The sequence below is a fragment of the Heliangelus exortis genome, chromosome 4 (assembly GCF_036169615.1).
Source record: "Heliangelus exortis chromosome 4, bHelExo1.hap1, whole genome shotgun sequence".
NCBI lineage: Eukaryota > Metazoa > Chordata > Aves > Apodiformes > Trochilidae > Heliangelus > Heliangelus exortis.
The window spans coordinates 31653200-31675785 of NC_092425.1; the positions used below are offsets into that span (position 1 = coordinate 31653200).

Below are 22586 nucleotides of genomic sequence, written 5' to 3' on the forward strand. Positions count from 1 at the left end.
TTGGCTTTCCTACTAAACATTCCTTTTAGTGGTCCATTATAATTAATGCAGTTTTAAATAGCAGTTAAAATGGGACTGATACAAAAGCACACTGAAAATTGCATCTAAGCATTGCAAAAACTAATAAGGTAATGTCAGCAGACTGCTGTAAAGATGTAAAGCACAGTATAAATGTTAAAATAAGAATGAAAAATATTAAGTGTTTGTGATCAAATATATGTGCTGGAACCAGCTGTAATTATTAAATTCAAAAGGAAAGTTTCTTTTCACTCATTATAGTTTTCTTAATCACAATGGATGTGTACTGCATAGCTAACACAAAAAAGCTAATACTAACTTATTTACCATTTCTGATGGACTGGCATCTCCACATTTTCCCAAATTATTCCTAGTAAACAGGGAATTCTGAAAAGAACATATACTTTCAGGTACAGAAAGGGGAAAAATTCATCTTCCTACACAATTTTTTTTGGATATGTAAAGTCAAAAAAAAAAAGAAGACAAAAATGGGCAAAAATGCATGGTAGAGATGAAGAGAAGATCCAAAGCTGATGAATCCAATGGTATATACCATGGTTCAGGGAATGATATGGATGCACACTGAGAAGCTGGTCTATGCAATACTATGCAGTAGATAAATAATTATGCATTTTTGCCCATCACTCCATTCTCTAGCACAGTCAGCTTTAACAGTGAAACTATGGTTTGATATTTCAGCTTTTACTACAAAAGGTGGAACAGAAGATAAAAAGACAATACACAAACACAAAAAGAGAGACAAGGAAAACCAGTTCTGGGATATGGTGTCAGAAGTAGTTCGTAGATTTGTGAACTTCTCAGATGTTTTTTAAACTGTGGATCCCCAGACTCACTGGAGAATCCTGCCTAAAATATATCCTGCAACTGAGGCCCATAGGGGTAGGATGAAGACACAAGCTTTTGTGTTTACTGTTACATATGGCCACCACCTGATTGTCCTTCAGCTCCACTGTCAAAGTAGGGCCCCATGCCTGACTGGGTAATATTCAGGAAAAGAAAATTAAAATAATTAAGAAACAATCTATAAGAAATAGAAGTGCAAAAACAATCATGATGGATGTAGAACTGTTATTAGATTGTATCTTTTCATGTCTCAGGTTATTTGTTATGAATTTATTTTGTGTGAGCAAACTAATAACAAATGAGCTGTGTACCCATCCTCAGAGAGTTCTCTGTTGAACTTTGCCTTTCTGAAAAGTGATCCTACTCTTCAGCAAAACTATATGAGCAAAAAAAAAAAAAAGGAAAATTTACTCTGTGCTTGATTTTTCCTATTCCTGGGTTACTTTCACTTTTAACTATATTCTCTAAGTATATGAAGAGTCCTAAAGAAAGTGAACTTTCACATTAAACAGAGGCCTTGGATGTAGGAGGAACAAAGTATTACATTTAGAAAAATAGGGATTAAAATATACATTCAAATCAAGGTACGATTTAGCAGATGTACATGTTCTTTTCAGAATACCTTAATACTCTTGCATAGCTGATAACAAAGGAAGTGGACTTTGCTCTGGTGAGAGATTAGACTGTATGATACAAACTCTTTTTATAACCTCTGATGAATTCAAAGTTCAGTATGTGACAATAAATGCATTTTTTGCATTTATTGATATATCCATATTTGAAAGTAATGGTATTTCTTCCTGTATTCTAAGGCCCAAATGAGAAAAAATGATACTGTAAGAAAAAGAAGTGCTATAGATATGTTGTGCCACAGAAATTATATTGTATGCTCATGTGAATGGTTCATTTAGCTCTACACCATAGGAACCAGTGCTAGTTGTTTTGAAGAAATTCCCTTGAAATACATAATAATGAAATAGCATAGTCAGAAAAAGTAAATCTCTCCTAGCACAGTTGCAATGCTTGACATTAATCCATCTTAACTATGAATCAGTGTGGCTGAGCCTCATGTTAGGAAAGCCAAAGCTCCATAGTAAAGTGGAAAGAGAGTCTGAGCTTGTGCTAACCCCTCTGTGCGACCACCACTTTTATATTCATTTACCAGTAGCGTGGCATTCTCAGCCTAAATTTGCCATTATATTTAAGTTAGCTCCTGTGGAAGTTTCAGGTGACAAGTGTTAAAAAAACAATCCATGCTGAGCTGTGCTTTTCACATTGCTGAGCCTCATGTATGCCAAACAGCATGGGAACAGCCTGTGATTAGCTTTGTGACCTGGGATTAAAAAAACCCCAAGATTTATATTATTCTTATATTGTCTTTTAGTCTCATTGTTGATAACTATTTGTAAAGAGACTGAATAATTGCATAGGAACAATTAACCATCTGTTTACTGATCGAAGACAAGGAGATTGCAGACTGGGACTTCGTAAGTCCACTTCCGTGGTGGGCAAGGTCTTCATCTTTGGAATGACAAGAGGAACTTCTAACTCTTCTAATCTGACCTTTACTAATTGAGCATGGACCTACAAAATAGAGAAAGAATGTAGATTATGATATATCAATATATACACTCTCTAATTCCTATACTATATTATCCATATACTTTATTCTACTACAGGAGACAATTTTGATTTAGCAGAAAACCTACTCTGTCTGAAATACATTATGAACTGTAATGTCCATTTCCTATACCTCACATTTGTGAAAGAAATACAAACCACTTCTACTGATGCTTCTAAAATGGACAACTGTTTGCAGGCACAAGAGAAGGGAGCTTTGATGACAGATACATTAAAAAGTGGCCTTTCCCTTGCCACTGACATACCATCACTGGTTTTGTTACATTTTCTTCATGCTCACTTAGACCCTTGGTGTACTGTAGAAATGGCAGTTAGTGGGTTTCATGCATTAATTCAATGTAGAATTTATTTAAAAATTTATTTTAATTTTGGTCTTAATGCAAGAACTGTGAATGTCTTCAGGATTTTGAAGCCTCGTAAACAAATTATAAATTTTGCATTGCAGTAGATGAACAAAGTATGTAATTTGGATGCCATTCCAGCATGCATAAAGCAAAAAAGGTTTAGTGAAGGTTTTGGTCTTGCACAGGTTTTTTTACTTTGTGTACAAAATTTAATTTGTACAAAAGGGAATAATCTTGACTCAAGGCCCTGTGTGATACATTGAGTTTACAATTATTTTGTGAGGAAAGGGAAATATTACCACAGTCTCTTTGAAACATCAGAAGCTTGATTAACTGTTTACATGAAGCAGACCATAATTTCCACAGCCTTTCTGTTGTTTTGTCTCATAAGATTAAGTAAAAACCAAATTATAACCTTTGGGAAAAACCAATCTTGAAATAAAATGCCTTTTGATGTGATCAGTGACAGTATTTTGTAGTTATTAAACATGAATGATGTTGTTATAGTGTTGGTGTTTAATTATATAAGAAAAAAATCTAGCTTTTTCTATGCAATATTGAAGTGTCACTTATTTCAATGCAATTTTAATTAGTAGAGGCTGTAGAAACATGACATGGAAGTGTTGCTTTCATTTGATGCTATTTCTTTTTCTAATGCCAAAGTCCTGGTCTCTGTTACACTGCTGTCCTCAGTAATGGATTTAAGCCTTCACTGCTGTTCAGTGATACCTTTGGTGCAAAGCAATCCTTGAAGGAAGTATGAAATTTTTTGAGTAGAGGAAAGTGAAAAAGATTGAGAACTATAACGATCTGGATACAGAATGGTGTGATGTGACCAGTTTCAGCAGAACTTGCAACATAAGCTGAGAATTAGAATGAAATTTCTTAAATGGCAACCTAATGCAAGACTGCAGGCAGAATATTTATGCCACCCTTTGTTTATCTAAAAAATCCAAGCTTACTGGTACTTCCAGTACAACCTGGTACTCCCCAGGTGGCTTGTCTACTTTTAACTTTTCTTTTAGCTTTTTTTTTTTTTTTAAGGCTGTTTTTTTTCAAATTACTTAGAGACTGAAAGCTAAAGAAACCATATGTGAAATTGCATGTATGTAGTAAAACTTCAAAGACTTGCTACTTCTCAGCTTCTCTCTTACCCTAGTAACTTCATAAGCAATTATTGATTATTGATGTTTTGTCCAGTTTAGTCCCTTTAATAGCACCAGAATCCTGGGGAGTGACCCAACCATCAGCAGTTGTTTTCTTTGGCTGGGCAGAAAATAATAAAGAAAATAATAAAGAAGAGAGATAAAGTGTTTCACTAGATCTTAAAAATAGTGTGAAATTATTTTGAACTATATGCAATTTTCACTGTGGTTGTACTTTGGAAATCTTTCCCTCTAAAAATAGTTCTGTGATCTCTATTATGTTTCATTACTTTTTATACTAAATTTGCTCAAGCAACAAGTAAAATGAAAAAGGGAAGGAGGAATCTGAGACAGTGACCTTTAATAGTATTTTAAATGGGCCATATATATTCCTGTAGAATGTGAGCAAGCCAATACTGTGTAGAAAAAATCTTAATGATGTGTGATTCATATGATTTAATGAACTGCACAAAAATGAATACAGGAAAAATTCAGCATTTTGATGTGCAAAGAAGTTCCTCAGAAGGATTTATTTTCAAATAAGTTTAAGAATGCTCCATTAGCCTTCCCAAAGATGACAGGAAGTTATGCCCAGGTAACTAGGTCCCTAAATGAGAGCAATAGCAAAGAAATAAAATGGAATTTATCATATGCTTTAAAGATGCATTTGTATTCAAAAGTGACTTGAAAACCTCTAAATATAAATGAGGGGTAAGGTCCCACGATGAACACAGTTACTCTGAAAAGACACTATTGAAACCACCCCTCTAGCTTTTCTTATGACTTAAGCAGCAGCTCGAATGAGAGACTGATGCCAGGTATTTTTTTATTTTTTTTCTTGAGTAGATGCCTTTAATTTGAAGCAAGAGCTTATTCTCCCTACCTCATGAGTCCATCAGTACTTTTTAGAAAATGGAGACTACACTAAGTTCAAATGTATAACCATTAGAGGAAATAACATATCAGAAGCCACAATTGTTGTGTTGCCACACGTAAAGAAAAACATTAACTTGTTTATAAAGTAAAAATACAAATCCATCGTTTAGTACAGGGATATGATGCTTCTTGGAAATCAGATGAAGTATTTCACCGTTATATTAAAATATGGGATATGAGTCAAACAGGCTTACAGGTCTAAATAAAAAGGTTAGATCCAGTGAGACGTACAAAGGAACTGAGTTATCATGTACTGAATAACTGGCTAAGAGGAATCTCAAGGTCACATAAATATTTGATAGCAAATGCAAAAACTGAACCTGACTATCTCAGCTTTTATGCTTATTCTTTACTACTATTCTTAACTTACTGTTCTTAACTTTCCTGAAGCTTTACAGCATTTTTGTCTAACACTGAGTTAACTACATTAACTCACAGTAGAGCTCTGCTTGTAAAAAATCACAACACATTATTTTCCAAGGTTAACTTTCCTTCTATTTTATGTAGCTAAAATTCCTTAAAAAGCTTCAAAAGCTCCAAACCCTAAATAGATTTAAACTGCTCAACACCTGGAGCATAGTGTTGGATGAATTTTATTACCTCTTATTTAAAGAGAACCAAATGAAACTGAAAACAGAAGACCAGGTTTAGAACTTAAACTTTTCTATCTGGCTTGGACTGTGTTCAATGGGAATATGTCCTGTTTTTAAAGCAGACAGAGAAATAATTTCATTAAAATTAAAAAATAAACTCAGTCTTCTATTTTTAGACAGCTGACATTGTGTACAATACCAGAGCTACTTACAGGCCACCCATAAAAGGAGTAGCAATTGTTCCCCCCAGTTTATCTTAGCAATTTACTGTTTTGGAGTTTTGGACTCCAAGTTTTGGAGTTCTTAAATACGATAAATATGCTGCAAGTAGAACTGATCAACATTTTTAAAGATATAATCAACCAAAAATTACTATATTTGAAAAAGGCAAAATGGCTGACTAGTTTGAATGGGTTACATTACTAGTTTAATGAATGATAAAGAATTTGGGAAATATCTACTTTGACTTATGACAGGCTACACAGATAGGGTGTGGAAATCTGGGATAGATTCATATACCAAGGATCAGCTCCTGTACAGTTTAGATTATATATTAGTCCATCTTCAGTTAAACACAGACTTATATCGTTATTCTTAAGGACTGATAATATTAAAAATAATGAGGCCAATATCGGTTACTGGAAAACAAGGTTATTTTAAAAGTTTTTTTAACCATAAATCTGAGCTGGGAAAGGAATCTTAGCATGTTTGATATGAATTACTTTCTTGTACAGACAAATGTGTTTTAGGATATGAAAGGCCCCTATGTCTCTCAAAGGATATAGCAAAAGTCTTGCTGCTTCTTTTTTTTTTTAGCTAATTTCTGAAGTGACATTTTATCTTAGCCTACTACAAAAACGTTACCTACCTAATATTTTTTCATTATAGCAACACAGATACTCAAGGGAAGATTAAATTATCAGATAATAAAATCTCTGCAGTTTTCAAGCCTGTCAGCAGATTTTCAAAACTCAAAAAAATCAGCACAATGTAGAATAGTACTGTGCCTCATGTCATATCTGAATTACACCAGAATTAATAAGGTGCAATTTCCTTTTACATTTTGTAAGATTTTTTTTTTACCATAATGGTAGAAAGCTGCTATTCCATGCTCTAACCAGAAACTTGAGAGCCCTCTTAAAATCTGGTATATTATGATACTTAAATAAGTAGCAAATAGTAAAAGAGCATACAGGTTTGCCTGATACTGATAATGTCATTTAGATATTCACAAAACACCAAGAAAATTCCTTGAACCCCCAGAAACATAACCTGGCATAAAATGAACTTGTGTACACTGCAATTTTTTCTGGACATAATGCAAATAAAAATATATAAACATAACTGAGTAGGTGTTTCAGATATGTAATGTTTATTTCTCCCATTGCTACTCCCACAAAGAAACCCCACCGAAACAAACAACCCCCCCCCAAAATAACAACCAAAAAATAAAAAGAAACAAAAAAAATCCACAACCAACCAACCAAAAAAAAAAAAAAAAAAAACCCCAAAAAAAACCCACAACAAAAAAAAACCCCAAACCAACAAAACAAAAATGCCAAAAATTAACCCAAACCAAGAAAAAAAAAACCTCAGATCTCGTGGTCTTGTCTTGTGGTCTAGAAAAGCAGATAAATACAATCCTGGCTGAGCCACAGTGTGTCAGGGTGGAGTGTCACGCTGTGTTCTGAGGGGAGATGCTGGTAATGCACAAGTAGGAACGTGCTGAAGCCAATCTCTTTTTGAGACACTGACAACTGTTTTAAAGACAAACGATGAAGGGACCATCTGTGGTGTCTGCTGCTGGCCCACTTACATGGGCAAATCACGCGTCTCCTGGGAAAGAAAGAAAGGTGAACTTTACAGAATGGCCTGGGAATTTCTTGACAGAAGAGGGGAGAGCTCAAAGGTGTTAAGCAATGACCGTATCAAGTCTTAACTTGCAGGGAAAAAAATGCATCCCACAATAAACTCCGAATTAATTGGGGTTTTGCATGGCAAGGCAAGCCCTACAAAGAGGGCAGGTCTTTTGTTGTTTACAGGGCCTGAATCTCTCAAATATTTTAAGTTACTGTGGTTAAAATGCCTTTTCTAAGTTAGCATTCATTGGCATTCTTACTGCTCTGAAAAGAAGCCAGGCTTAGCCAGAGATCTTAGGCAAATCTGTGATCTGACGACTCTGAGTCATTAGGTTGCAATCCAGAAAGGCTGTGACCAAAAAGGTTGTTAGCATACTTACCTATTTTGTGCACTAAACTTGATTTGGAAAAGTGGGTTCCTTTGCAACCAATTGGGAATGAGCCAGATTCAGCAAAAGCATTGATAGAAAGTAAAGCAAGAACATAATTAATTTATTCCATTTATCTAAAAAAGCAAAGCCAAGTGTTTGGACTGGAGTGGGACTTTCTTGCCACAAAATTTGCTTGCATAATGCAAGCTGAGAAGGTAAAATTAACTGCATTTTTGGGGTACACTGGTATTCAGGCATCTAATAATTAGGACTTGCAGTAGGAGTTTCAGAAGTGCTTCAGCATCCGTGGAATTGATTCCATAGTGCTGACCTTCAAACTTCTGATTTTTTGACTGGGAGCTGGAGATGGGAGAAGTTGTTTACACTCTAAGTTGAGATCAGGAAGCCTCATTTTACTGCCATGGCACCCAAAGCCTTACCCTGAGTTAGGCTATTTAGTAAGCCTGTATTTAGCATGTAGTAGGGCAGCCTCAGAAACAGGACAAGGAGCCTAGGTTTATTTGCTTCTGAATAAGCACTTTAATTACTGGCCTCTTTTTCTCAGTAAATCTTTGCTTCTTCTCTGCTTCAACAAAGTGCCAGACCTCAGACTTCAGCTACAACAGCATGAGCCTTCCGGTACCTCCTTGAATTTAATTAGAAAAAACCAGAACTGGTACACGAAGAGTAAGATACGTAGGTACACTGATGGAGTTATATGAAAGTACTTCTCAGTCTCATTTTGTGAGACAAAAAGCTAGTTTCCGCCGAACGACAGTAATTCACAGATACGGGCGAGTTCCTAGAAGTGGGGAAGTTGCACGGATTACTCTAAGCTTAGTACTTTATTTTAAAAAAGCAAGTGATCACTCAACAGCCGTGCCACCGATATAACGCAGCTCGCTGGGTGCCTCCCAGGGAGGGAACCCCGCCGCCGACCCAGCCCTGGCTGCCGGGGGAAGAGGGGGGAGGGTGGGGAGGGCGGCCGCGAAGCGATGCGATGCGATGCGCTGGGGCAGCAAACTCTCCCAGATCCCAGCAAACTCTCCCAGATCCGTAGCCTCCGCTTCGAGCGGGCTTCCCCCTCACTCCTCAAGAAATATGCTGCCCGGCCAGCACGCCCGGCCCTGAGCACCCGCCCCGGCGGCCCACGCCTGGCGCGGAGCGGAACGGAACGGCAAGCGCGCACCGCCCGCACCCAGGTGCGGCCGACTCCTGCCAGAAGCAAGGAGGGAGAACAGGGAGAGAAGGAGCATAGGAGAGGAAGCGAGGGAAAGAGACAGAGGGAGGGAGGGAGCTCCGCGCCGCGGGCGCGGCTTGCCGGGGAGCAGCGCGGGGGTGGGGTGGGGTGGGGTGTGCAGGCAGGAAGGAAGAAAGGAAGGAAGGAAAGCAAGAGAAAGAAAGCGAGAAGGCGAGCGAGGAGAGAAGCGGAGGGAGAAAAGAAAGGTGAAGCAATCTGCAGCCCTGCTCTTCCTTCCCCTCTCTCCCCCGCTGCCTTTAGCCAGAGGTAAGGCACTTCCCCGGGGCTTGCGGAGTTTGCGAGGCAGAGGGCACGGGCTGGCCGGGTGCTGCCTCGTGTGCGGCGGCCTGTGCCGGCGGCTCCCCGGGCCGGGCCGCTGCGGGCTGGGAGCTGCTCCGTGGGGCGGTGCTGGGATGCTGGAGGTCCCGGTGCGGCCACCCGAGACCGCGGTGCTGGGGGTAACTTCAGAATACCCGGCGAGCAGGGGCCGGGCGGAGAGGTTTGGTACAGAGCATGTCTGAGACGAACGTCAGGTACCGAAATGGGGATCTGACAAGGAATAGCTCGTAAGCAGGTGGAAAATAAGGTGTGTAGTTTGGTTTGTTTGTTGGCTTTTTTTTGTGTGTTTGTTTTGTTTTTTTCTTCCTGTCTCCTTTTTAGCTTAAGTTTTTTTAACGGTCTGTATGCAAATGTCGTGCTATGGAACAGTGTTTATTATTGTGTATTTACTTACTGTATGAGTTCGTTTTGTGAAGTTTGATGCAAACAGGTTCTTGGTAGCTGCCAGTGTATTTCTGGAAATTTTATCGGAAAAATGCCTGAAGTTCACTTTGGGAAAGTTAAAAAGCTGCTAGGATGTCCTAGACAGACAAAGTAGATGAATGGTACAGCACCCAAGTGTTGCCCCAGCAACTTGCTGAAGTGTGCTCAGCCAGTTCCATCCTTAGTTTGCTTATTCGTGCCGTTCAGTGCCCTTCTCCAGGGACTGCAAGTTCTTCCCCTGGAATTTCTCGCAGTGTGAGGTTTGACTCTGAAGTAGAGAAGGTGGCTGAACATTTCTCTGTAAGAGAAGTGTTCTGGAAAAAAACCAAAAAACAAACAACAAAAAACAAAGCAGAAAACCAAACCAAATGAAAAACCAAACGAAAAACCAAAAGAAAAACCGCATGTAGGAACATTACAGAGGATGTGCTTAAAGGTATTTCGTAATTACCCACTGCATTGAACTTTAGTAACTTCCTTGCATATTGAAGGGAACAATTCTATGAGAACTGGTGCGATCAGTTCTCTTGCTCTGAGTTGAAGCAATGGAAATTCATTAAGTAACCATTTAAAAAAATCATGTAAGAGATTTTTATTTTTACCATGCAGCCAGCATGCTGATTGGATTATGTAATTTTTTTTAAAGATCTGTAATGATCTATAATGTTTTCTAGGCCTGTTAATCTTGTCAGTTTGTATGCAGTCAAGTACAGTGGGAAGATGAAATTCACAACTAGCAGATTTTTTCTGCTCCTTGGTAAGTCCTGTTGTAGTGGTTTTGGTTTATTTTGTTTTTTACCTGTTTATTTGGATCTTAGTATGTGGCTTAGCAGAAGCTGAGAGCAAGCCTGAACTTGCCTGTACTTATCGAACTGGTTGCTTAAATTGTGATTATCTTGACATGCACTTCTGAAGGTTTAACACTTTCTTTAGGCTAATATCTGTAGTGATCTTAAAAAGGGAGTCTCTCTTGAGTGTTTCGATATTGAGCTATATCCTTCTGTTCACACATTTCATTATTAAAATTTGGCTGGCTTGCTTGCTTCAACATAGATTTGTCTGTCTACCAATCAACGTTGTTTTGAAGAATTTTTAACTTGAAAATTGCAGAAGAATCATAAAATCAACTGATAAGGCTTTTCAGAATGTTAGTTGCAGGAATTTATCCTTCACATGAAAGGTTCTGAAAGTGATGTTTTTGGTTTTTTTCTGTGCTGTGCTTAAAGAAAAAGAACTGTTAAGCATGCCCTTTCTGTAAGATGGGAAAAGGAAGGATAGGAAAATCAGTTTGAAAATAAGTCTGAGGAAACACTCTGGAACAAAGTTGGATGATCCCATATAAGGCTTGGGATATGCAACACAAACTGCAATTTATCCCCTGCCATACCTATTTTTTTTAAAGAAAAGTCCAGATGTTTTCCCTTGTATTGCTTTTTCCACATAGCAATTTAGGCATTTTACCCCTATCTATAAAATTGAGCGGGCAAGTGTCTTCCAACTTCCAAGAATCTTGATTTTTGTATAATCACTACAGCATTGTCCAATATTTAGTAAACACATTGAATCATGACTTCTGTCTTGGTTACTCTGTATTGAAAAATAAGTTGTATTTAAGCAAATACCAAATTCCCCTTGGTGTTTTTTTTTTTTTGTTTTCTTTTTGTGGTGGGTTTTTTTTTTGTTTGTTTGTTTGTTTCCAATATTTATTTCTATCAAATAATGTGGGGGAAAAAAATCGATTTTGCCTTGCTGTTGAGAATAAAATTTTTATTTTACGTGATGTATGTAACCATGTGAACTAATGTTGAAGACTGTTGTTTACTTCAATTTGTCCTAGTGGTGCAAATATGGAGACGAAAGTGAAAGCATGCATGTAAATGTATAAAAACAAATTATAAGGGCGTGTGGTAGCAGGACAAGGGATAATGACTTGAAACTGAAAGAGGGTAGGTTTAGGTTAGACATGAGAAGAAATTCTTTAGTGTGAGGGTGGTGAAACACTGGAACAGGTTGCCCAGGGAAGTTATGGATGCCTCATCCATGGAAGTGGTCAAAGCCAGGCTGGATGGGGCTTTAAGCAATTGGGTATAGTGGGAGGTGACCCTGTCAATGGCAGGTGATCTTTAAACCATGTCCTAGACCCAACTAGGGTGGGGGTGGGGGTGTCCTTTAAACCCCAACTCAAACCATTCAATAATTCTATGATTCTATGATATCATATATATACAGCACGTATTTAATGTTGTAGAAATGTTCTTTAGGGTTTTTTTGTGACTTTGCAATTAAAGCAATGGGGAAGATTAAATTCTTGGTTTTAATTCATATTAATCTCATTAAATTAGATTAATATATTAAATAACGTGATCCTTGAGTTCTGATTTTCTGTATAGGTCTTTAGTTGAAGACTTTAATAAGACTAAAACATTTTTATGTAAGAAGTGATTCAGTATTTATCTTCTAGCCTGCAATACATTGACCAATGTGTGTACGTTTTTTTAGATGCTTGTTACTTGAATTTGTGAGTAATCAAGTGAGAACAGGTGACAGTATAACCCTTAGTTCAGAGCCATAAAGTAGATGTGACTGAATTTACAGGTATCTAGCCAGCTGTATAGGTATAGCACTTCTGTATAAAGTCTTGTGGATTCATTGACATGTTCTGCTTTAGATTACCACAGAAATGAAAAAATGGTTTGGGCTTCAGCCTCTAGCAGTGCTGGCATTTTGTGGTCAACGTGGCTTCTCAGCAAGCAGTTTCCTCTTCTTTGCCTGCTAAGTATTTATTTTATAAAATATGCTGCAAAAAGTAATCATTCTTGCAAATTCGAAATAAACCAGTTTGCTAGGTAATCTAATCTGTGCTAGGTAATCATCTGCATTGTTATTTATACAGAGATGGGTTAGGATCTAAGTAATTGATAATACATGGCTATTTGAGTTCTTGAAGTAACAACACTGGGGGCGTTCCAAATAAGGTGTGGGCAAAGCTATTTCATGTAGAAAAAACCCCAGTATTTAGTTAAGGAAAAGAGTGTGGGGGGTATAAATATGTATGTCTATATAAAAATACCTATTTATTTATAAATATGTAACTAAAAGCTACTTTGCTAAGTGTCTTTTTGTTACTGCTGGAGATGAAGGGATCGAGAGAATGATACTGTCTGGGATAAACACTAAACACCCTAGGGAAAAATCACCCAAACACCACCATAAAACCTAGAACTGCCAAGGAAGGCGGAATTGTCTGAGATAAAGTTGGAATTGCACTTGATACAGTAATATTGCATTTTTTTAACTCTTATTTTTATTTTTTAATTTTATTTTTTCCTCCCAATAATCGGTAAATGAAAGATTGATCTCTGGCACAACAGTGCCTGACTGATACTTTTTGCCCACTTTAGTGATTGCTGCACTAATTATTCCTCATCCTGTACTGTACTCCAATTATATATTCAGCTTTTTAAAAACTGTGTATGTTTGTATTTTTCAGGGTTTAGAGATGGGTGGAAGTCATACTGCTGAATTTTATCTCTTATGGTTAGAGGCTTATGTGACGAGAAGCTTGAGGAAATGCTGATGTCTGAAATTTTTAAAGGAACGATGAGTTCGTAGATAAGTACTAAGGCTGGGAAAGGACAAAGTTAAAAATAAAAGCTGATTGGTAATCAGCTGAACTCACTGCAGGGCTTTTTGTATTTAAATGACTTGGAAATCTTTTAGTGAGGGTTAACTCCCTAACAGACTTTTTGAGAGATTGATATCTCATTGGCCTATAAAAGGTTTTTTGCTTTTTTTTTTTTTTTTTAAAACCTCTAAAATGTTTTAATTGTATATCATATATAAATAAGTCACTTCAAAGACTTATGGACAGTGATCAAATCTGATAAAAATATTGCCCCGAAAGTGAAGATATTATCAAGAATCCACAGACTTATTTTAAATAATGGAACAATTATAGAGTAAATGTGCCATGCTGATTTTTACATTGTCCAGAAAAATGTAGGTTTGTTTGTCTTAGTTTCCTCTAACTATATTATGTATATATATGATGTAAGTATAAAGAGGTTTGTTTTTTCCCTGTTATTGATTACCACTTTTTGAAAGTGTAGCAGTAATAAAGTTATTTACAGATTTTTTGCAAGACTTCTAGTGGTTGAATTTTTTATTCATTCATTTCAGAATCATAATTCACAAATACATAGCAGTGATGACAGTTGTGCTCCATTTGGTACATGGTTTTAAATTTATATTTATTTGTGTTTGGCTTTGCAGAATGCGAAGGGGGCTGCTTTTCAGAATAATGATGGAGTTACTCAAAAGATATTGGGGTAATCTTACAGAAAGGAGTTTTATCTTTTGTTGGAGCAAATAAAAGAGTACAAAAGTAGGCAATATTTTAAGGTTCTGTTCTAGATCATAAGTAGTACCCTATTTGTCAGGAAATATTTTGAAGAATAATTTATTGATACTTACTACAATAGATATATTCTGGGTGTATGATTTTTTCTTTCTAATGGGTACTTAAGTCTTAATACTGCTCTACCCAGGCTGTTCCTTCTTTTCCAGGTTGCTTAAGGCTAGTACCTGCATGCCAGGACAGCTACTACAGTCAACACATTTCCCTAAGGCCAAATTACTCTTTATACAGGAAGAGGGAGGTGAAAAAACCTGTTGACTGTTGCTGATCTCAAACCTTCTTTAAAGGGATGTGATTTCAGGATTCAGGCACCTTCAGAATGGTAGCGTCCCAGTCTGCTTAGGATTCTCTAAGTTGTGAATTTGGATATGGCCATGAAAGAAGGAAAGAACAACTCAAATAGATGGAAACTGGAGAGAGCAAGAGTTGGAAAATACTGAAAAAAACCTGTCTTGGGCACTTGAGGTACCAAATGTCCCAAGCAATTGTGGAGGCTGGAACTTGCCTACAGGGTAATGCCTCTGCTCCTGCTTGTGGCTGAGAGAACTCTGCTTCCCTGGCTGAGCTGAAAAGCTAGTAGCTACCTCTTTCCTGGTTTCCTTCCTGACAGTTCTTTGAAGGGCCTGATCTGCAAGATGTGTTTTGATCACCTCCATAGCTTTCTGCACTTATTAAACAATTAGGCATTCCACTCTCCATCATCCTCAAAAATTGTTCTACCTTTGTAAACTATTTGTTATAGTACTTCTTCGATTCTCAGTTGAAGAAGGCTTGAACCCACAGTTCTCATAGTGCTCTAAGCAGTCATTTTTCCTTTTTTTCCCATTAAAAGTGTGTTGCTGTGCTAAGAAGAGACTCAGAAGATAAGGGAGTAGAAGCCCTATGGTGTAGATAATAGGTGCTAGAGAGGGAATGGGAAAGGTTTGGGTCTTAGATCACTTTTTCTCTCCCTTATATCCAAGTGCGGTGTAGTAAAAGAGTGTGTGTCTAGGTAAGTCATTGGTCTTAACATTAACTTCTAGCATTATATGTTTTAAGATTGTGCTTAGTTAAGACTTTGATTTCTTAATTTTTTCTGTACAGGCCAAGGCAAAAGCATGAAGTGGTTATATTGTTTAGCCTCCTTGAAATTTACAAATATAAAGAATGTATAAAAAGCACTGTACAAATGACAGAGAGTCTTTCAGATTTTTATCCAGCATTAATATGAAGTCAGGTGGGATTTTTTTTTTAATGTCCTTTTTTCTTTTTCTTAGGCTTGTAGTCTTCGAAAAAAAAAAAATCAGTTTAAACAGAAGAAACTTGAAGCCATACATCCTGTCTGTGTTTCTACATGACTATTTGGGGCACTGTTTGGAATGAAGCTACCATCATGTCATCCATAGGCAATGGCACTGGTATTGAAGAATTCTTGGTGAACATTAACTTGGGGCAGTATCTGCCTAACTTTAAAGAATATGGCTATCATATTGTGACAGATTGTGTTGGAATAAATAACAGTGTTCTTCAGCAAATGGGAGTGTTGCCTACAGGGCACCGCAGAAGGATTCTTAAGCAGCTAGACACCACTCTTTCAAAAATGGAAGGAAATTCTCTTTCCTATGCAAATCTAAAATGCAAAGACTTGAAAAGTTTAGAAGAGAAGCAATATTCATCCTCGGATCAGGAGTCTCCAGTCAGCAGTTCAAGTGTTGATGGGACTAGCTTGATATCTGGAACACTTTCAGAACAACTTCTTAGCAAAGCTTCCACTGATAAAGAAAGGTTTGAACCTGCAGAGCAAAACTTACCTGAGGCAAATGATGATAGCCTTAAAAATGTGGATTTTTCTAGTTTATACCAGAATTCAAACAGCATATTAAAAGCTGTCAATGTAAGTGGAAGTATTAAGACAAATACTCAGCCAGATACCTCACTGGAAGAAACTGCTGCATACCAAGCTGATGAGCACTTGGCTGGCTGTTTGGCATGTCATGATCCTCCTTCTTCATTTGCTCATTCATGTGAGGCAAAATACAGTGAAAACAAACATCTGATGTTTACAGATGGGGATGATTTATTTGACCGTGAACCAAATTCTCCATTCTTTAAGTTTAAAGGAGAAATGATAGATAATGACTTATATGGTTCCTATACACAAAGCTGCCTGAAAGTATTTCCAAGAGCAAGCCGGTCTTTTATATTAAGGCATCGACCTGTACCAGAAATTCCCAAATCCAGTGAAGTTCAAGCTTCAAGGTAACTGCTGTTTCATTCTAATGAATAATCACTGTCATTTTAGAAATTATGCCTTGAGTTTTTTCATGGATGTTCTATGTAATTTGTTTGTGAATTTTTTTATATGTGCTGTAAATTCACCAGATTTGGAATTAATGTTACCAGATTAACTGAAGGAGGATTAAGCTTCAATGCAAGTTAAAAGCTCAAACGAGAGAGTAAAGGGAAATTTTTACAAGTAACATCCCCAGTCATCTCTGAATCTACTAATTTTCAAACCCTTCTATGAACATCTATATGAAGTATTTTTAAAACTTAGTCTGTATGTTGTTAAAATATGGAAGACTGGAAATACACAAATGTTATAAAACAAAGATTGAAAAATAAGACAAAGCTGTTGAATCTCTTCCAAATGAAAACATTGTTAATAATATTAATTAGACCTTAGCTCCAGCAGATTTGACATGTATCTGATAAAATTCTGATCCATTACAGGAAAATTATAACAAAATGGTGATTTCAAGAGGGCTACAAATTCATCTTTAAGTATAAAAATCTATTTTGATAATAAGACAACAGTTACTGTGAAACCCAAATAATTAGGTTGTATCACAGCAGTGTCTGATGTTGTACATTTCAAGAGATGCTGCTCCTAGAAAATGAAAGTTAATTTTTTTTTAGTATACATAACTTATAAGAAAGATCTATGAAATTTTGGATAACTAAGCACCTTCCTATCTAAAAAGTGGAAAAGAATTGAGAAGAACCTTCATGTCTGTTTTTTGCATTATATGGTGGAGACACCCTGTAAGCAAAGCAGGATGTATGTGATAGGATTGCATGTGTGGATATTACAGGATGATTGCATGAGAACCTTAAGTCTTAGCCTGAAAGCACATAAAATTTATATAAAGATAAATATGTACATTTTTTTCTTTAAAGTAAAACAGGCCATTTTGGTGGGGGAAATGATATACTGTGAGTCTAAAGCAAGGAATTTCTTCAGGATGGCTCTTTGATTAATTTCTAAGCTGGTTGTCATTTAATTCTTAGCTCAGGGAATAAATGCAACCAGCTTGCCATAGCAGGCCTAGGTTAGCTTTTGCTGGTATTCTCATAGTAGCAGAAACTTAGCTTTTAATGATGCTTGTGGTGTAAGAATATCTTTGAGGCATTCCAGCAGGAAAGAAGCAGTGGAAAATGAAAAAACAAACCAAAGAAAAAATGACTAGATGGAGGAGGCTTTCAGAGTTCATGAAATCTTTGTAAGGATAGTTCTGTGCAACTAGCAGAGTGCACTAGTTCTGAGACTAGCATTGGATAGAGTCCATTAAAGTTTGTTATGATAAATTGCATATGAGAGTTGGAATTTGTTTCAAAATACTCATGTGATGTGGGTGTGGAGTTTTCTTCCCTCAAAATAGTTGAGTTCATCATTTGAATCCACAAATTAGTGAGTAGCTCTTGTTGTCTTGAATAAGCATTAGTTGTTGCAGCTTGTATTGCAAAAATATGATAGAATGTAGGGGGAAAGGTCCCATGTTAGAACTTAACAATAGCCCTGTCTTTAGAAAAGTAATATTCTTTGGATGCTAAACATAATAGGCATGGAATGTGCAGTTGATCATAATATTACAGGCTGTGTATCCCCACACAGACTACTGTTCAATATTTTTTGTTAACTATAAGGTTTTACCTGCCATGCTGATTAAATAGGAAGAAAAATTCATGCAAAGTTGTATGCAAAATTTTGTAGGCATAGCCATATCCAGATCATTAGGTTGCACTACTTTTAGTCAAATGTTTTAGGTTTTTTTCTTTAAACCACTAGCTATGCCTAAAAGGGACATGTCTGAGACTGTTTTGTATTTATCTTGTCTTTCTCATCTGCATATCTTGGCAGTTAGAAGCATCATTAGCAAGTTTATACATGCCCTAAATACAGAGTTTTCTCATCATTTATGTTTCTTTTAGATTATTGAAAGAAGTAAATATTAAATGTTGTAATATACTTGTTTGGCTGAAGAGATGGAGAGGCAAAGATTCTTTGCAACAAGTAAGGGATTTTGGTGTGCCTTAAAAATATTTCATTAGTGCTTTCCAAATCACCAAAATACTGTGCTTATTGAAACTTCAGTATAAACATCTTCCAGTGCAGAGAAGCTTTTTTTACTTTTGTAGTGTGAACATCCCTGCTTCATATGATAAAGCTATTCCTGCTGAGCTGAAATGGGAATCTTATCATTAAAGATAACATTAGCTACTGAAATGGTACTCTTAATGTCTTTTGAGAAACAACTGGAAGGGTACTCTTAATGTCTTTTGAGAAACAATCACCCAGTAGAGAGAATATGCTATATTTGTAGACTTCTTATTATTAAAGTAAATCCTCCAAAACAGTTTATTAGTGACTGATAGGTGACTGGGTCACTGGGTCACCAACTTCATTACCCACTATTTGGATGTGAGAGCTTCAGCTTATTTTCTTCCTCTTTATGCTCCAGTTATAACAATGTGGAACTGTTGAAGGACAAGTAGCAGTCTGTCTGAGGAAGATCAAGGCTAAACCAGAACTTCAAAACAGAACTTAAGCTGCATAGAAACATTCTTGATAACTTTGCTGGATACTTTTTTTAGAGACAAATAATTAATACAGAACTTTAAAATGACAGCTCACAGCATCTTTAACTTTAGGAAGGATTGTGTCTATCTTAGAGAATTGTACAGACAAACATTCTCAGCTGACTTACTGGTAGAAGCTGGTTTCATCCTTATTACCCTGTGTGATGTTTTTTCATAGAAGCAGAGAAACCCTGTTGAAATCATCTGGGAAACTCAACTTTTCCTTCTAGTCATTTATGAATATTAGTCAATAAAATTTTATGCAAGAAAATGTTTTTCTCTTGATCTCCCATGTGCCTTCTGGCACAAAATGTTCCTACAGTGGGTGTGCTTGGGCCCCTTTGTAGCTCTGTGACCATGTCACTTGTTATTGCTACTAATGTGCTAGCATCTTTTGCAATTATATCTCCTTCCCTATGTCTCACTTGTCCTTCTGGCTCTTGCCTGTAAAAAAGCATGCTGCCAGCTGGCAAGATGCCATAGCATTTCATATGTTGGAAATATTTTTGGTTTTCTTTCTTCTTTGAAATATACCTGGCATCACTGTGGCACTGAGAGATGAAGATACTACAAAAATAAAAGAATATGAAAGTGACTATTACACAGTGTTCCTGATGGTGCAGCTATTGTGCAGATTTTAGTAGTCTTTTGGTTATGTTACATCAGTACTGAATTGATGTGTAATTATGCTAGATTATTGTCATCTAGGCTATTCCCTCTAAAAATATTTATGAGCTCTGTGTATACAAAATTAGTTAAGATCACTCTACAGGTGTTTGAAAGCACTGGACTTTTTAAGGGGGTTGCCAATTATCTTCTAAAACTGAAATAATCTGCATTCAGTGTGCCTTTATTAGACAAAGTCATCACCCTTTCTGAGACCCTGCATTCTGTATTTAGGTGAGCAGTCTTAAACTTTTAATATGGTTCCCCAGTCATGTGGTGGAACAGACCAATGGGTTAAACAGAGTGGATTGGAAGCTCTGTGGTCCCTCTTGTCACTTGTGTTCCAAGTAACTTCTTCCATACAGACATGAGATTGAAACAGGCTTTTGCAGGAAAAAGTAGAGAAAGTAATGCAGCAGATGAAGCTGATGTGCCCTTAGCACAAGATTAAAGATAATAAATACAGGGGTGGTTTTAGAGGCTTTGGATCCTGTCATTTAGCAATCAATCTTAGGTGCAGTAGCTGCTGTTGCAGCAATCAGAACAGCAACCTTTTGAAAGGAAAAGCTTCAGCAAATTTACAAGGTGGTAGAGCCATTTGTTATACAGAGTGCTACAAAGATAAAATTTCAGGCTGATGAACTGTGTGCGCTTTTGGATTTTTTTCGTATCCCTCAACTTTGTTCCTTGTATTGTTCAGTAGAGGGATTGCTCTGATTCTTTACTAAAAATAATTTTTAAAATGAGACCAAAAGTAATTCTGGAAGATATGCTGCTTTTGGGGGAAAATAGAAATAAATAAAATAGATAACAGTGCTTGGCCTGAACTTTTTTCTGCAACTGGTAGATCCTATGGTTGAAACTTGGTGGTGTAAAGCCCAGAGCTCTAACACAGCATGCTAGAGTGCTTCTGACTGTTTGCTTTATGGGAGGGTTAGATGTTAAGACAGATAGCAAGGAAAACAAGTTTTGAATGAGTTTGAAAACAAAAGCTTCATTCATTAAAAACAAATGAGCAGATGAATGCCGGTGAAGCCTTTGAAGCACTGACTGCTTTCACTGACCTCTGTTGCTCACTTTACTTGCCAGGTGACAGGAGTATACTGAATATAAACAGCTCAGCTGAGCCCACTGCTAAGCCCTCACCTTTCCAGTCTCTCAGCCTTTAGCAAGACCAGTTGATGCCTCATCACACCCTCTCATCCTGTTCATTCATGACAAAAGGGTGGTGGGGAGTGGCGTGGAGACTGAGCCCCATCTGGTACCTCACAGTATATGAAAATAGTCACTTTTAATTTCCACAGTCGTACAAAAGTAATAACTTAATTCAAACTATTAGGTCTTTGTAACGTGGGCACACTATGCGATTGGCTGGCTGCTTGCCCCAGCCTTCCAATACTGGGCAAAATAAAGAAGACCATTAATTTGAAGGGGTAATAAATTTCAGAAATGGTTAGGGAAAGTAATGATTTGTATAGTCTTTTTCCAATCTTACTTGTCCCCAAAGAAATCTTTAGTTTGTTTGTTTTTTTTTTTAATCCAGGTAGTCAGTTTGTACAATACCTGTGTAACTATTCTATTCTATTGAGCATTGACAAATTGTTATAATTTGTTATTTTGTACTGTATATTGTTTGTAATATGTAATCTTTCAAGCAGATGTTTAGACCAAGCTTGTTCCATTTATTTTATCTCTTGTGATAGTTTTTACTTGACATATGAGAATTTTTTTTTTCCAAAAATGACAAATAGTTTTTATTTTTGATTGCTAAGAAAAAGACTACATTTCACCTATCAGCAGTTTTTCTTGCCACGTATACCTGCACGTAGATAGACAGTTAAGGAATATACAAGTTGTGAAAAACATAAGAATTAAAAAACTCAGATCTTTGTAAACGGATTTATTTTTCATTTCCTTGTGAACTTATCTTCACTCATTGCTATTACCATTACCCACTTTTCAGTGCATCCGCCCTGAAACTAAGCCAGTGACTCATTATTTTACATAAGGAAGAAAATCATAATTTTAAAAGCTCTTTGAGTCAAAGCTGCTTATCTGTACCTCTAACTTATTTTAATGCTATAAATATCTTTAGGAACCCCTTAGAAACACACCAAAAATCTGCTGTGTTGTACAAGTTAAGGTTGTGGATTTTTTCAGGCATATCAGATTTTTTACATTTGTAAAAATTCATTATAATTGTATGAATTCATCAAGTTAGTTTGTTTAGATAGCTTCAAAAGATGTAACTACATCGATTTTAGTGAAGTGTATGAAGAAACGTAGAATTTTAAACTATTTACTATATATTTGTTATAATTATAAAGTAGGATCTTAACTGGCCAAAATTGCTCTGTGTTTTCTAAAAGCAGGATGTCGCAGAACTTAACTGAGAAACTTAATCGATATAACATAACACTTGAAATGTCAAATAACTTCACAAGGTGCAGCTTCTGTCTTGAATTCAATCTAATGACTTGGGTCAGATATAAGCATGCATTAAAAAATATATGAGATTATAGATTTATGTCTTCTGTCACAGACATAACCACTTGCACATCAGCTGGCAATACGGAGAAATTCAACTTGGACTTCATCAGACAATATTTCTGAAGTTTTGAATAGAGTTAAACTTTGTTTTATGAAATTTCTCAGTATGCCTAGTGGGGATACAAATATTAGGCATATTGATAATTTCAGTAAAACATACTTATCTCTGGCTTTGGAGGATATAGGGCCTGCTAGCTGTTAGAAAAAAATTAAGGATCTTGTAGGGAATTTATCAATCAATGACTCCTTCTATAAGTATGCATGAGGATCAGTGTCACTGCTATTTTCAAGCAGAAAAAAATGAAATCAACAGAAAAAATTACTATTCATGTTAACAGGGA

At 36.6% G+C, this 22586-nt stretch overlaps 1 protein-coding gene across 2 annotated transcripts in view; it reads left to right on the forward strand.

Moving 5' to 3' along the window:
• Nucleotides 1–9181: 9181 nt before the first annotated feature.
• Nucleotides 9182–22586, forward strand: part of ARAP2 (ArfGAP with RhoGAP domain, ankyrin repeat and PH domain 2) — a 127624-nt gene continuing 114219 nt past the window's right edge. For both annotated transcript variants that reach the window (XM_071743784.1, XM_071743785.1), the window contains exons 1-3: nucleotides 9182–9278; nucleotides 10448–10530; nucleotides 15447–16428. In XM_071743784.1, coding sequence (XP_071599885.1) covers nucleotides 15524–16428 — 905 coding nt within the window. In that variant the 5' untranslated portion in view covers nucleotides 9182–9278; nucleotides 10448–10530; nucleotides 15447–15523. The remainder of the gene's footprint in view (nucleotides 9279–10447; nucleotides 10531–15446; nucleotides 16429–22586) is intronic.